Source organism: Leopardus geoffroyi, chromosome C1 (assembly GCF_018350155.1).
Source record: "Leopardus geoffroyi isolate Oge1 chromosome C1, O.geoffroyi_Oge1_pat1.0, whole genome shotgun sequence".
Taxonomy (NCBI): Eukaryota; Metazoa; Chordata; class Mammalia; order Carnivora; family Felidae; genus Leopardus; species Leopardus geoffroyi.
The window spans coordinates 6477595-6491874 of NC_059328.1; the positions used below are offsets into that span (position 1 = coordinate 6477595).

At 59.2% G+C, this 14280-nt stretch overlaps 2 protein-coding genes across 12 annotated transcripts in view; one reads left to right on the plus strand and one right to left on the minus strand.

The window, feature by feature from the left end:
- Positions 1-14280, plus strand: part of H6PD (hexose-6-phosphate dehydrogenase/glucose 1-dehydrogenase) — a 28400-nt gene that overhangs the window by 830 nt on the left and 13290 nt on the right. For 2 of the 11 annotated variants that reach the window (XM_045475577.1, XM_045475578.1), the window contains exons 2-4: positions 745-894; positions 9277-9913; positions 11226-11343. In XM_045475577.1, the coding sequence (XP_045331533.1) occupies positions 745-894; positions 9277-9913; positions 11226-11343 (905 nt within the window). Of the gene's footprint in view, positions 1-114; positions 330-432; positions 532-744; positions 895-1263; positions 1594-3033; positions 3398-5174; positions 5829-5873; positions 6001-6345; positions 6523-8901; positions 8922-9276; positions 9914-11225; positions 11344-14280 lie in introns of those variants that run through there. The other 9 variants (XM_045475576.1, XM_045475579.1, XM_045475585.1 and 6 more) reach the window with 9 other exon arrangements.
- LOC123597156 lies at positions 6050-9277 on the minus strand. Its single transcript, XM_045475587.1, has 2 exons — positions 7286-9277; positions 6050-6427 (listed from the first exon to the last, which is right to left on the minus strand). The coding sequence occupies exons 1-2, from the start codon at positions 7919-7921 to the stop codon at positions 6050-6052; spliced, it is 1014 nt and encodes a 337-aa protein (XP_045331543.1). The 5' UTR covers positions 7922-9277.

A 14280-nucleotide genomic window follows, 5' to 3' on the forward strand; every position in this document is an offset into this window, starting at 1 on the left:
ACCGCCCGAATTCTTTGTGGGGCCTCCAGTGAGCTGGCCCCTGGCCTTGATGACAGTGGGGCCCAGCCCCTTCCAGCTTCCCAGCCTTCCTGGAACCCTCTTGCCCAATATCCTGTGTGGTAATCAGGCCTGTTGGCCCCACACAGTTTTGCTGGCCACTGCCAAGTTCCTTCTGCTTTGCTCTCGATGCTCTACCTCTCGCGGAACCTTCATGAAAGAAAAAGCTGCTACAAGCTTTCTTCTCTGCAGTCAGAATCCCCTCTCCTGGGTGCTCTGCACTCTACAGCAGAGGTGACCATGCATTCTCCCGTCCCTGCGGTGGGAGGAAGGTGGGTCTGGGGAAGGGGCGGAGCTAAGGTGCTCTGGGAGTAGGGATGGGGGGGTCTACATCCAGGAGGTGGTCCTGGGTAGCCCTGCCTTAATTAGCCTGAGGTCACTCAGGACCTTCACTCTCAGGAAGGAGCAGCTGCCTCTCTAATGGCTGGGGCGCCACTAGGGGCCCTGACAGCCTGTAGGGCTGGGAGAAAGTAGGTACGAGGTTGCTGCAGGGTGAGGGTCAGATACTGCATGCCACTGGCGAGGACGGGGGTAGAGGGCTCACATGCCATCGACTGGGTGCTGACAGAAGCAGCTGACCGTGTTATCTCATGTATCCACCTCACCACCGCCCTAAGAGAAAAGGCCATGCTCTCATCGTCCCATTGTACAGACGAAGTAACTGAGCCTCCGGTTTGTGTCTTCAAGGTCACACGGGTGTAAGCAGAGATTTGAAGCTGAACGTGGAGGCCCGGCAATAGCGTGCTCTCCGACCCCTATATCACGACTTCTGGGCTCTGAAAGTGAGCCGGACCAAGCTGCTCATTGTACAGATGGAGAGGAGCGAGGCCTGAGGAGGCAAGTAACCTGTTCCAGGTCCGGCAGCTTCTGCCAGATGTTGGGGAGGACCCGGCCACCCGGCTCCCAGGCTTCCTCCTCGACACCGCCACTTCCTTCCACTATTCGGGTGTCTCAGAAGGCAGCCCCTAAAGATACACCGCAGATCCAGATCCGCAGAACCCGGTGCGGAGGGGCGGCCGGCCGCTTGCCCGCCCACTTCACTCTGAAGTCCCGCCCTCTCTACGCTAACCAAGAAATCATCCGGGAGGCTCCGCCTCCCCCCACCCCTCGGTCGACCCCGAGCCAGGGGGCGTGGCCTCGCCTGCGCCTCCGCCCCTCGCCGGGGTCCTGACCGCGCGCGCGCGCGCGCGTGCCCCTGAGCCGGCCTGACCGCGCGGGCGCGCGCGCCGAGGCCGCGGTGGTCTGGGGCCCAGGCCCGTGGGGCCCCCGCGCTCCCAGGTCGGACGCAGCTCGGGTGGGGCAGGGAAGGGGCGGCTGGGCCCGCCGACTTGGCCCCCCGGCTACGCTCGGCGAAACCAGAGCGCGCGGCGGCCGCGCGGCCGCGTGACGCGCACCTGTCGGGGCGGGCCGCGCCGCGCCTGCGGAAAAGGATGCGCGGGGCCCCGGCCTGGCCCGAGCCCGGCCCGCAGCGCCGCGCGCCCCGCGCCGCCGCCGACGTTTCCCGGAGAAGCGGCCGGTTCTGACGGGCGAGATGAAGTAAGCTGCCTCCCCCGCTTGGTCTCCGGCTCCTTCGGCCGCGGGCGTTGTTGACAGTCGGCCGGCGGCGGCGCGCTCGCGCCGGGCCGCGCCGGAGGTCGGTGCGGCGGCCCCGCGGCCCGACAGCCTCGGGCTTTCGGCCGGGCGGCGTCTCCGCGGCCACCGCGCGCCCGCCCGCCCGCCCGCCGCTGCTCGGACTTGCCTCCCAGCCCCGCTTCCTCCAAATAAATTGTCCACTTCCTCCTCCGCAGAGCCCGTGGCGGCGGGGGCCGGCCAGCCCCCTTGGCGGCTAGTTTGGAGGGGCCCAGGGCGTCCCTTTCTCTAGGCTTTTCTGGAAGTCAGCCCGGTGAGAGGAGGAACCCCGTGCTTTCTTTCCCGAGATCAGCTTGATCTCTGGCATTCGCCCTCCGGTTTCCATCAGCGTTTGCGACACACCCATCCAACGAAGAGTTTTCCAGAAGTAAACCTGTCCGCCTCTTTGAGAATCAGGTCACTTCAGCCCGAATGTTTGGTTGGAAACGAGAACTTCTGGAAAGGTCATAAACCTAAATTCTCTGCCCACCCGACCGCCTGTCCTCCCAACGGGGCGCATGGCTGGTTGAAAGGTAGCGAATTAGGGGGAATTGGTGTAGAATGGGCAGATTTTCAGTTATTTTCCACATTCTCTGCCCTGATCGAAGGCGGATAGACGTTTTGAGTTTATGAGGCTCATCTTTTGGTTAGTTTTAGGAACACTCGAGATAAAAATGCTCCCTGCTTGGCATGAAGAGAGCTCATTTCTCAGTAACTTTTCTTTGAGGTACGCGACTGCCCAACAAGTAACCCCTCTAGGCAGACGTTCAAGTTATGTTTATACAAAGACTGAAGTTTACTAAGTTACTCTTGGGTCCGACAGTTTTAGGCCATCTGAAAGGGAAACCTAGAGGTTTCCCTTTGGTCATCAGTGGCCTAGCCACTTCTGACTTTATTGATGGAATTTGAACAAGGTGAGGTGTCGTTGCATGATGCCGCATTTCACGGTGGATTCTGCCAGAGAGACCCTAACCCACGGGCAGAGCAGGAAGTCTGGTTTTGCTTTTTGCTGCCCAGGAAGTCTGGTTTTTGCTTTTTGAGAGCCTGGTGGCTCTTTGGGAGAGCTCTTACCACCATTGCCCTCTAAAATATTTTCACATCCGTGATCTGTTTTTTTTTTTTTTTTGGCCCACTGTTAAAATGAGGTGGATGATCCCCATTTTACAGCTGGGGTTCACGCCCCTATTCTTTGGGCTAGATTATAAATCCCTCAAGGGCTGGGCCGGGGACTTTGAAGCATTCTCTTTCTTTCTTTGATGCCCCCCCACCCCCCACCCCCAGTATGACTGGAAGGTCATGAAAACTGTTGATGAGCCGTTTCTTGGTATTTCTTTTTTCTGTTGTGGGATGGTTAATTCATTTTGCAGCAGTTCCAAGAAACTGGCAAGAAAAGTACCTTTACTCACGATGCTGTTGGTTTCATAATGATAGAAACAAACATTTCTGGGGTGCTTACCGTCGGCTAACTCGTGCCAAGTGCTTTATGGGGATTGCCTCATCTTGTGCTTCTTATCGACTTGTTTGCCTTCCCCGTGGTTGAGACACGAGAGAAACAGACTGTTGGCACCACCGTTGTTCGCGTCTCCTAGAGGGGCAGAATCCGTGTCCACACCAATGCAGTGTTTTAAATCCCACTGCTTGGGGTCGTAGTCACATGTTTTACTGAGACCTAAGTGCTGAAGCCAGACTGCCCGTGTTTATAGCCGATCACCTCTGAGCTGCCTGCCTTTCAGTAAGTTCTTTCCGCCCCCCTCCCCGTGCACCTCGGCTTCCCCTGTGCTCATTCTACAAATGGGCATAGTAATGGTACCTAGCTCCTGGGTTGTGGCAAGAATTTAAAAGCTTCGATGCATGTGAAGCTCTAGGATTCGGCATATAGTTAGATGCTCTGTAAATGTTTCTTTTATCATTACTGGTGTTGTTGCTGGGCCCGTGTACTGGGCCATAGCGCCTGAAGTCACCAGTAGAGATTTCTTCCTTCGTGCCATCATTCTGATGCAGATAGCTCGCACACAGGCGACAGTGGTCTCCTACAGAACGGGATTTACTTGTCCATTCAGCACATATTTATAATGCGTGTGCCAGGCCCTGTTTTGGATACTGAAGGTAATCAGCGAACAAAGCACAAAGCCCCCTGCCCCCGTTGGCACTTGCATTCGTACGGGGAGGGGTGGCAGGCGATAAAACAAATACGCTTTTCACAGACGGCGTATTAGAGAATGATACGTACTGCGGAGAGAACTAGATACAGCAGGGGCTGAGGTGGAGGCGGGAGGTTTGCAGTTTGCCAGAGTCGCCTGAGAAAGGCTCACCGAGGTGACATTTCAGCAAAGAATTCAAGTTAGCGAGGGAGTGAAGCATGTGGACATCTGCAGGGGAAAGTAGGTCAGGCAGAGCCAACGGTAAGTGCAAAGGCCCTGAGGCAGGACGATGGGTGGCTGGAGCCTAGAGAGGGGCACGGTGGCAGAAGAGATCAAAGGGGTCATGGGTGGGAGGCCATAAAAAGGGCACCGAGTGCCATGTTCAGGAAGAGGCGGAAGAAACCGGAGGCCAATTAGGTGGTTCCTATAGGAACCCAGACAGGGGTGATGGTGGCCGGGACCAGAGTGGAGTGGTGGCAGGCGGGGAGTAGTTGTACTCTGGATTAATTTTGGTGATAGAAACTGTAGGATCTGCCGAGAGATTGGATGACCCCCAAAGTTTCCGGAAGGGTAGAGTTACCGTTTCTGGAGGCTGGAGAAGTGGAGCAGGTCAGGGGAGAAGTCCCTTCAGTTTTGAACATCTTGTAGACACCCAGTGAATGGTGTCAGAGCAGCAGTTGGTTGTATGAGCCTGGAGTTGAGGGGCAGAAAACCCAGACTGCAGAGGCAGATTCGGTGCCCTATGTTGGGAAATGTGTAACAATTCTGCAGGGGTGGGGCTTGGTGAGGGGGGGCCCGATTTACAGCATTTGCTGGTATCTGTGGTGAAATACTCCTTCCCCGGGCCGTTTCAAGCACCCCATCGTAGAATATCTTCGCCTTACAGACGTCGCAGACGGAAACAATGTCAAGAACCCAGGTTAATAGTAAAACACAGTAAAATAGGAAATGGTGAACTGAAAGTATTTAGTACCTTTGAATATAACTTTTTGGGTTATAAATTGGTACGATTTGGTTTTAAATTTTTTTTGAGAGAGAGCAAAAATGCGAGTGGGGGAGGGGCGAAGAGAGAGGGGGAGCAGAGGATCCCAGGCGGGCTCTGTGCTGACAGCAGAGAGCCCAGTGTGGGGCTTGAACTCACGAACCCTGAGATCCGGCCTGAGCCGAAGTCGGACGCTTAACTGACTGAGCCACCCAGGCGCCCTGATTTGGTCTTTAATTTAATGGCTGTGTTTAACAACTGGCTTGAAAAATTCCTAAAAATTCAGCAGGTGAATCTTGCGTGCAGGTACAGGGCGGCTCTAGCACACCTTTGGGTCATAGGGACCCAAGACCCCTGAGAAGGTGATAGGAATAAGGGTTTTCTGAGATCTGGGGAGGAAACTGGCCCCAGAGCCCGATCTTGCAACTCTTGTCCCTGACCCTTCCCAAGGGGCCCGGGAAGGGAGGAGTCGAGGCCGCAGAGTGGCTGAAGGGTTTGACTGGTTCGGGTGTGTCCTGTGCAGATGGGCCGGGACCGGGAGAGTTCGGGGAAAACACTGGGGTTAGTGACTGGAGAGGGCGCTGGGCCCCTCCCCTCGCACTCTGGTTAAAAATGATCTTTAGTTTGAACTCTTGTTTTACTCCCACACGTTCTTTCAAAAATTCCAAACTCCTGGGCTATGATTTGAAGAAGACAGGCCCCTCCTTCCCGCTTGGCAAACAGAAGGTGGAGGTCAAAGGTGTCGATGTGGCATTGGGAGAGGGGACAAGGCCGCCGCAGCCACTGACCTTTACCTCTCCGCTCCTTGCCCCTGCCCCGTGTCTGCTGGGAATAGCAGACCAGTGCCACTCCCCCTGTGGTTTACCAGCAGCCACCCTGCCACCGGAGCGGGTCAGGCATAGCTGCGGGGCTGCGCCCCACACCCGCCTCTTTCGCTTGGGCAGAAACAAAGACCGGAAGCAGATTCTGATCCAGACCCCCTGGCCCGCCAAGTCAGTGTTCACAGCTTTGGGAGCATTGGCAGAGCTGTTCTTCCAAAGGTGGACCGCCCAGGATGCCGGGCGGGAACCCCTCAGACCGGACTTGGGGGGCAGGACTGCGGACACGGGCCCAGCAGTCCTGACACCCAGACGAGCCTGTCTGGAGAAGGTCCTCTGCGCCTCCCTAGACGAGGCCCCCCGGCACCGCACGCGGTGGGGTAGTGTGTGTCTGGCAAGTATCTGAGTGTCGTAAATGACACTGCATCCTTCACACACTTTGGTTAAAGCTTCAAGAGTCTCGCCTTAGCTTCGGAAGGGCACGTGGTCATCAGCTCTTTGCTTCCCGTTTCAGCGCCCCTCTCCCCTCCCCCGAGGTGGGCACCCGGCTGCCCTACAGGAAGGCGGAGCTGGGGCCTCTCCCTGATGAGAGAGGGGTTCTCTCCTTTCCTTGGAAAACCCGGGATTGGGGGGCAGCAGTCAAGTAGCGATCCTTCCGCTAAGTCTCTTCGTCTCGTAGGTGGGGCAGGGGGGCCTGGCCAGGACAGACGCCTCAGTGAGAGGTCATCGAGGTGGCGTGGTGATTCACGGCAGGAGCTGGAGAAGAACCACCACTCAGCCCAACACGCAGTCCCGCAGGCTGCCCTTCCTGCACCGGAGCTCTGCAAGTGAAACTTACTTTGAATGAAAGATACAAACGGTTCATGGCAGTATTAGCGGTTGGACTGTCACGTCCAGGCTTTTTGGCTCACTTCAGGTGTGTGATTTTAGGAGGTGCCTGTAGGCCCATTCCTCTTGGAGCAGGCAGAGAGGCAGGGGGAAGTGCTTCAGAAAACCCCGCAAAAGCGGAGCCGTGCCGCGCGAGGGCGGTTTAGACCGTCGGTGGGTGTGTTGGAGCCGTCTGGTTTCCCTGTTGCCTCACCCCTGCTCCAGAGCTGGGGCCCTGTTCTTGACTTTGTTGGGCTTCGGGGATCCTGTTTATTTCCCTGTCGGGGCAGCAAGGAGGATGACCGTACTGGTCACTGTCTCCCTCCCCTCGGGGCCGGGCGTAAGGACCGGTCTGGGGAATGTGCCGTCAATGCCCGAGTTGGTTCCTCGGGGCTGCCTGCGGGGCTGAGTTCTGTAGCCGCTGAGCTGCGCAGTTCTGTCGGGCAGCGGTGGCATTATGCCCCCCCAGGAGCCAGGAAGCGCCTGGCACTGAGCTAGGTTAGTTAATGTCCGCATAGGGCTTTGTCGCCTGCATCATCTCGGCTAATCGTCACAAGCCCCTCATTTAGTTCAGTGGTGTTAGCCCTGTTTTATAGTTAGGAAAAGTGGACCCAAACTGACTAGGAGAGTTCATTAGATCACACAGCCAGGAGGTGGTCTTGAGCCCTGGTCCTCTGACCCAAATGCCACATTCTTCCACTTGACTGAGGAAGCCGTTCAGCACAGTGACTGGAGGCTCGGGCTTGGGGACACGACAGTTCTGCAGTCTTCTGGGCTTGGGGGAGAGGGACTGGTCCTTGGGGCTCCCTCACCTGCCCATCCAGGCTCTCTGAGGTTCCTGACTCCTCCTCTTGTCCCCGGCACTTGTCAGTCCGGAGCCCTGGCTCCGGGTGTGGGATCAGGAGCTCTGAAATGCAGCTCGCCAGCTGGAGGCTCCTCCTTCTCCAGGCTGTTCTCCAGGCTTCAGATTTCTCACCGCCTCTCTCCCGCACTGACCTTGCAGCTCTGTCTTCCCTCCAGAAGGAAATGCGTAAATGCGTGAAGGGCCAAGGACAGGGATTGGGAAGCGAGAGAGGAAAGACTGGTCCTGTGGCCCATCTGGTTCGGGAGTGAGTGCACAGGTTAAGGGAGAGTGCAAGGGGAAGGCTGGAGGCCTCGTAGCTGGTCTCTTTACCCTCCACATCAAGCTGAATAGTGGAAACGTCTGGTGTCCTGTAGATTCTGACGCACATCCTGTCGTTGAGCCTCATCTTGGTTTGGCCGCTAACTGCAACATCAAAAGAGATGAGGAGGAGGCAAAGGGAAAAGGGGGGGCTGGGGAGTAGGCTGTCAGAGGGTGGCCAGGTCCCTCTCAAGATGGGGGTGGTACAGGGATGCAGGAAGGTAAGGGGGCCGGGTATCGCCTCACACCTCCGTGTCCCTACCGTACGGCCAGACTCGAACCTCATGGTGGAGGGTGTTGTTCACCCTTCATCCGGGAACACCTGCTGTCAGTCATCTTGGTTCCCTGTTCAGTGCTCCAGCGCCCCGGGCTGGGCCCCGTCGCCCCTTCGAGTTCTCAGAGCCGAGTAGCTGGCCACGCCTACTTTCCCCCCTCACTTCTCCCTTTCCCCCAAAGCACTGGCCTCGGTTGGAAATCAGAGAACGGGAGAGCCGCGGGGTAAGAATTGCACACAGTAAGCCCTACAACCTTGGTCAGAACAGAAGGCAAGTGAAAGCGGATCCTCGGGCGCATTCGTGGCGGGTCCGAGGCCTCTTGCCTTTCGTACGTGTCAGCGGCTTTAAATTAGCCTGAAAAGCAGCCAAGACACGAGGGAGGATGCAGCACGCACTTGCTGTGTGTCAGCGCGGGGGCCAGAGAGCCTGGTGCCTGTTGGGCTCCCTCCTTCCTCACCTTCCTTCACCGTCTGAGCCTCAGCTTTTCTCTCTGCAAGAGGGAAACTATCATGGCACCCACTCCATTGGCTCTTCTGCCTGCACTCAGTGGGATCTCATGCACGGAAGCGCTCCGTTCAGGGCCGCTGCTGTCGTTAACGTACCCTAGTGACGACTACCACTTACGTAGCGCTCGGGGGTGGTGGGCAGTGTCCTAAGCATCTGATAAATATTAACTCATTTTCTCTTTCTAATGACCCTGTGGTATAGGTTGCTGTCACCCCCATTTCAGACGAGGAACCCGAGGTTATGAGAGATTAAGTAATTGTCCAAGGTCAAACAGGGAGGAGTTGGGCCAGGATTCCACCTCGTTTGGTTCCAGAGTCCGTGTTGCTATTCCCTGTGCCGTAGGAGATATTAGTAATCGTTCTGGGCCCGGAGCCCAGCAGACACGAGGGAAGCCGAGGGAGGAGTGACGGGGGCGATCCTGTCTTCTTGTAGTTCCAGCCGTCACCCGAGGGCCGTCCGCCATTCCCAAGCTCGTGGGCCTGGTGGCCTGTGCTCATGGATGAGGTTGGCGTCCATCTTCCAGTGGGCAGCTCCACATCCTGCGGCAGCCCTGGGGGCCTCCCCGGAGCTTCCTGCGGCACCGCGGTCCGTCTCTAGCAACTGGCCTACCCCCTCCCCGTGTACAGTCCCTGTTTACGGGGCAGGCTCCCTACGCACCAGCTTCCTGGCACAGAAGCCAAGTTGCTGAGGAGGGAGCAGCGGGGAAGCCGTGGGATTATAACATTTTTCTGAGAAACGTGGTTGTTTCCTGCCAGGCAGGAAATGTTTGATAGCCTGGAAGTGTGTTTACCTCCATGTCCCAGCCACCTGAACCGTGTCTGATCTTTCCTTGTTCCTTGTCTGTCTCACCTATGCCCAGGCACCCTGGCTGTTGGAAGATGCTCACAGTGGCGATGTGCATGGCCCTCCTGGGGTGCCTGCAGGCCCAGGAGCTCCGGGGACACGTCTCCGTCATCCTGCTGGGAGCAACCGGGGACCTGGCCAGGAAATACTTATGGCAGGGGCTGTTCCAGCTGTACCTGGATGAGGCGGGGAAGGACTACAGTTTCAGCTTCCATGGGGCTGCCCTGACGTCCACCAAGCAGGGCCAAGCGTTCATAGCCAAGGTCCTGGAGTCCCTCTCCTGCCCGGAGGACGTGGCACCCGACCGCTGCGCCGAACTCAAGGGCCAGTTCCAGCGGCTGAGTGCGTACCGCCACCTGGCGACGAGTGAGGACTATATGGCCCTGAGCAAGGACATTGAGGCACAGGTCCAACACGGGGGCCTCCGGGAGGCCGGCAGGATCTTCTACTTCTCGGTGCCACCCTTTGCCTATGCGGACATTGCCCGCAACATTAACAGCAGCTGCCGCCCGGGCCCGGGCGCCTGGCTGCGGGTTGTCCTCGAGAAGCCCTTCGGCCATGACCACCTCTCAGCCCAGCAGCTGGCCACGGAACTCGGGGGCTTTTTCCGAGAGGAGGAGATGTACCGGGTGGACCATTACCTGGGCAAGCAGGTGAGCTGCAGCCAGGAGTCGGAGCAAGCCGGGCGCGGGGAGACCCCACCGGCGGAGCCACACTGCTAATGTGGGATTAGGCCTGAGCCGTCGTGAAATCCGAGGCGCCGCGGTCGTCCGGAGGGCGGGCGGGCGGCGACAGGCTGGAGGAGAAGCAGGGCAGCAAGGGGCAGGACTGCGTGGCCCTGGTCCGCCTGTCCAGCCACGTTCTCGTCGCTGCCCTGCATCATCTACACGGGTGGCCCCAGGACTCTGGTGTCGGCCTGGCTTCCAGGGGGTCCCGGTGGGGAGATTAGAATTAACTTATTCCACATCCGACTGCCTTTTTTTTTTTTTTTTTTTTTTTAATTTTTTTTTTCAACGTTTATTTATTTTTGGGACAGAAAGAGACAGAGCATGAATGGGGGAGGGGCAGAGAGAGAGGGAGACACAGAATCGGAAACAGGCTCCAGGCTCTGAGCCATCAGCCCAGAGCCCGACGCGGGGCTCGAACTCACGGACCGCGAGATCGTGACCTGGCTGAAGTCGGACGCTTAACCGACTGCGCCACCCAGGCGCCCCCCGACTGCCTTTTTTCAGTATCTGTGTCTTCCCAAGTTCTGGTTTGAGCCGAAGGCTGGTAACGAGGTCTCGCTCTGCGTAGGGACCCTAAGTCCATGTTCCTCAGCCAGGTTCTGTGGCGGAGCGTGGGGTGGCCTCCTGGGTGATGCAGGCTGGCTGGCCACTTCACTCTGAGCAGGCCCTCGGAGCGCCTCTGGAACATCTCTCCCTCGAAACCCCAGCAGAAAGCTCACAGCACGGCGCACTCTGGTGCTGACCAGGCTGGCGAGCCCAGGGCCACGTGGGTGGGCACCTCATAGTTTTCCAGGACGGAGGCATTGCTTTCTGTCCAGCTCTGTTTGGAGCGGCAGCATCCCCAAAGAGTGGTCCTCAGAGGTGAGGAGCTGGTGAGGTTTTCACCTGTTCCTGGGAAAATGAGAAAAGAATACTGAATGCATTCAACCTAAAGCTTTTCTTGCTCCATTTTTAGTGGTAAAAAGATCTCTTTCTTTTATTAAAAGTCGATGGTCATAGAAGATAAATAATCTACAGTACTTTTTTCCTCGCAAAATAAAAAGCAGGTAACCCTGCGGAGGTCACTTACAAGTTTTTGGAGTGCGCGTAGAGCTGTGAGGCCCCAAAGCCCAGGGACCGTTGCATCCTGGGAGCGTCTCCTCCGAGCAGGGGGTAGAGAAGCGTGGGCCCTTTCTGGGAGTCAGGATTCCTTCTTCACCCTGAGAACCAGTGCCCAACTGGCCTCCTTCCCCGGCAGGCCGTGGCTCAGATCCTGCCTTTCCGAGACCAGAACCGCAAGGCCTTGGACGGCCTCTGGAGCCGGCACCACGTGGAGCGGGTGGAGATCATCATGAAGGAGACGGTGGATGCCGAGGGTGAGTGAATGGCCCCCGCGCTCCGCGGCTCCCCGGCCTCCGCCGGCCCTGTGCCCGGTGAGATGGGAGGGCCGGGGGATCTGCCCAGCCTCTGCGCCCCGGCTGGTGCTTCTCGGAGGGAAGTTTCCGCCGGTATATGTGGTGTTCCTGCGGGGCCTGCTGTGGCCCAGCTCTGGCCTGTGCTAACCCCCAGGGCAGAGCCTGCCCGGGCCTCGCTGCCTTTAGGGAACGCAGGCTGGGTGAGTAGACTTGGCCTTACGTGGCCAAGACCTTACGTGGGTGTGGTGGGGCCCATCAGAGCTGCCCCAGGGCTGGTACCGGTGGTGCCCTCTGCCCAGATGCTTCTCCTCACCTCCTCCTCGCCTCCCGTCCCTCCTGTTCCTTCCCAGCTCGGCCGTCACTTTCTCAGGGGGCCTTCTTGACGAGCTCCATTCCCCTCACGCCCTCGGAGCACCACGTGCCTCCTCGGTCCGCCCTCCAGTCTTTTCTGTGTCCTGTCCGGGTCCGGTGTGCCTCTCCCACCGGACCGAGGGGGTCAGGTGCCTCCTTTCAGGCTCCTGGCGTGCACGTCACAAGCGCTGAACGAATAATGAATGAGCAGCGTTGACCGGGGAGCCTCCGGCCTGTCTCTGCTGGGTGACCTCAGCACATCACTCCCCTCAGCTGCGAGATGAGTGGGCCATATAGAAGACTGCTGCTGAGGCTCCGCAGAGTGCTGGCGTTCTGTGACTCCCTCCACTTTTTTGAGCCTTGACTGTATTATGGTCAGAGCAGCGGTTCTCAGCCAAGACCATAAAAGCTAATTCTTCTTGTGTCCGTCCCCCCAGTGGCCATCTGAGGTGGGTCCTATTATTAGCTCCCACTTACGGATGCGGTTTGGTGATGTGCCCAAGGTCACGCGGCAGGAAGCGGTGGGGCCGGGTCCTTGGGGTGAGAGGTCTGGCTTTGGCACCCAGGCTCCGTAGCAGTGCGTCTAGCTCATCCCGCTGGCTGCTGTCTGCGGGGCCGAGGCCACTATCCTTGGCCCACGGTGTGCCCCTGGGCAGAGAGGAGGGCAGACCCCTCGGGCCTGGCTGGGGGTCCAGGAGGTCTGTCTCCTGTTTGCCTGTTTCTCTTTTCCTTTCTCCTTCCCTTGGTTACTCTCCAGCTTCCCTCCTTTCCTCTTCAAACACGTATCTGGTGCTGGAGGCTCCGTGTGAGGGCCATGGCCATACAGAGGGCAATGAGGCACAGCCTCTGCCCCCCCCCCCCACCCGACACCTCTCACTGGGGGGAGAGGGTCTATTAGGACAGACTCCGAAATGACTGATGCAGGCCGACAGTGCCGTGGGGGGCGGGCGGGAGCGGGGGTGCCGGGCTGGGGCAGTCGGGCAGGGCCCCGTGAACCCAGCCTCTGAGGGCATTGCCGTCCTCGAGCGGAGCTGGGTTTCTCCATTCCGGAGCCCCTGTCAGGGCACTGGCCCTCTCCCCGCCGCATTGAGCCTTCGTGGGCCTCGGGAACCCGCCCCAGCGTTTCCGTTATTTCCCGTTCTGTCCTCAGCAGGGGCTCAGGCTGTGGGCTACCTCCTTGTGCCACTGTGTGTCCACCGCGCTCGTGGGGGTGCGGGCTGGGCCCGGCTCTTGCTTCACCGGCAGAGGGCTGAACTTCAGATCTGGTGCTGAGGGCGTGGGATGGTGACAGGGTGCCGCCGTCACCTTCTGCAGCCCAGCACCAGCCTCTGCCCAGACTTGGCTCAGCCACCGGCAGGGCCGGGACACCGGGACGCCTCCCCCGCTTCTGGCGGCCCCTTCCTGTGCCCACCCTGCGCTGGGGAGGAGCGGTGATGGCTGGGGTTACCAGCTGGCACCATCGCCCTGTATCCCTTCCAACCTTCCACCGCATTTCCCTTTCGATACTTGATGTCACTTGCAGGTCTCTTTGCGGGATCCCTAGGGAGCCGGGGGCTGAGCAAACCGAAGGCCTGCTTACCCAGCAAAGATACTTTTGGGTTTTGGAGAAAGGAAAAGAGAAGGCAAGGCACAAAGGCAGACAGAGGCCCGGGCAGGACTGTTTGCCAAAGCACGGCCGGAGGCAGGGAGAATCTGGGTTCGGACAGTACCAGACAGCCACGGCCCAGGAGGGTGGGCACCGTGGCCCTGCCGTCAAGGCTGCCGCGTGGGACCAAGGCCCAGGCCTAGCAGCCTCAGGACGTGGGTTCGGAGGGGAAGGGGGTGCTGCTGCCATGCCCCGGAGCACAAGGCCTTTGCCCTCAGCTGGGCCCTGTGCCTTCAGCCCAGAGGCGCAGAGACACAGGGCAGGGCAGGCAACTGGGGTGAGGGGTGGGGGTGGGGTGGGGGTGGGGTGGGGAAGGGGGGGATTCTATACCCGCCCCCCCAGGTTCTCTAACCCATAAGGGTGTGGCCTGCCCCGTCCTCGTCAGACATGCCATCCTGGGGGTTGGATCTCCCTGGTCGGCCTGTCCGCCCACCAGTCGCCCGTCGCACTATTTCAGGCTGGAGAGAGAGGACAGGAGACGTGGGCCCCGAGGCTGTGCCCCCGTGGCCAGTGAGTCCCGTGGCCAGCACATCTGGGCCTTGGCCGTGCCTTCCGCAGTCAGGATGGGAAGCGGGCAGGGGGAGGGGCTGGCCTCCTGCTGGAGGTCACCGTGCCTTGCTGTGGGTCCTCGTGGGTGGCCGGCCAGCTGCTACGGTGGGACTGAGGGCGGTTTGGGAGCTTCCAAGGTGGGATTCAGAGTGCAGCAGTCGGCATCAGGCTTCAGAAGGCCAAAGTGCAGGGGCGGTCTCCCCTCGCGGGGGGCAGGTGCCGCTTCAGCTGCGCGGCGTGGGGAGCCTCCGGGGTGGCCCAGCTCCGGGACCCTCAGGGATGGCAGGCTACACTGCCATTCGAGTGCCGCAAAGGGAGGGGGCTGCACGCCAGGCCTGGGCCCTGGAAAGGGA

What these genes read in the sequence shown, in the direction of transcription:
- LOC123597156 (XM_045475587.1), bottom strand. Translation starts at nt 7,921, where the DNA reads ATGAGGTTCGAGTCTGGCCGTACGGTAGGGACACGGAGGTGTGAGGCG. An exon ending in CAGAGAGCCTGGATGGGCAG is followed by an intron (nt 6,428 to 7,285) that starts GTGAGGGAGCCC and finishes TTTCACTTGCAG; the next exon opens with AGCTCCGGTGCAGGAAGGGC.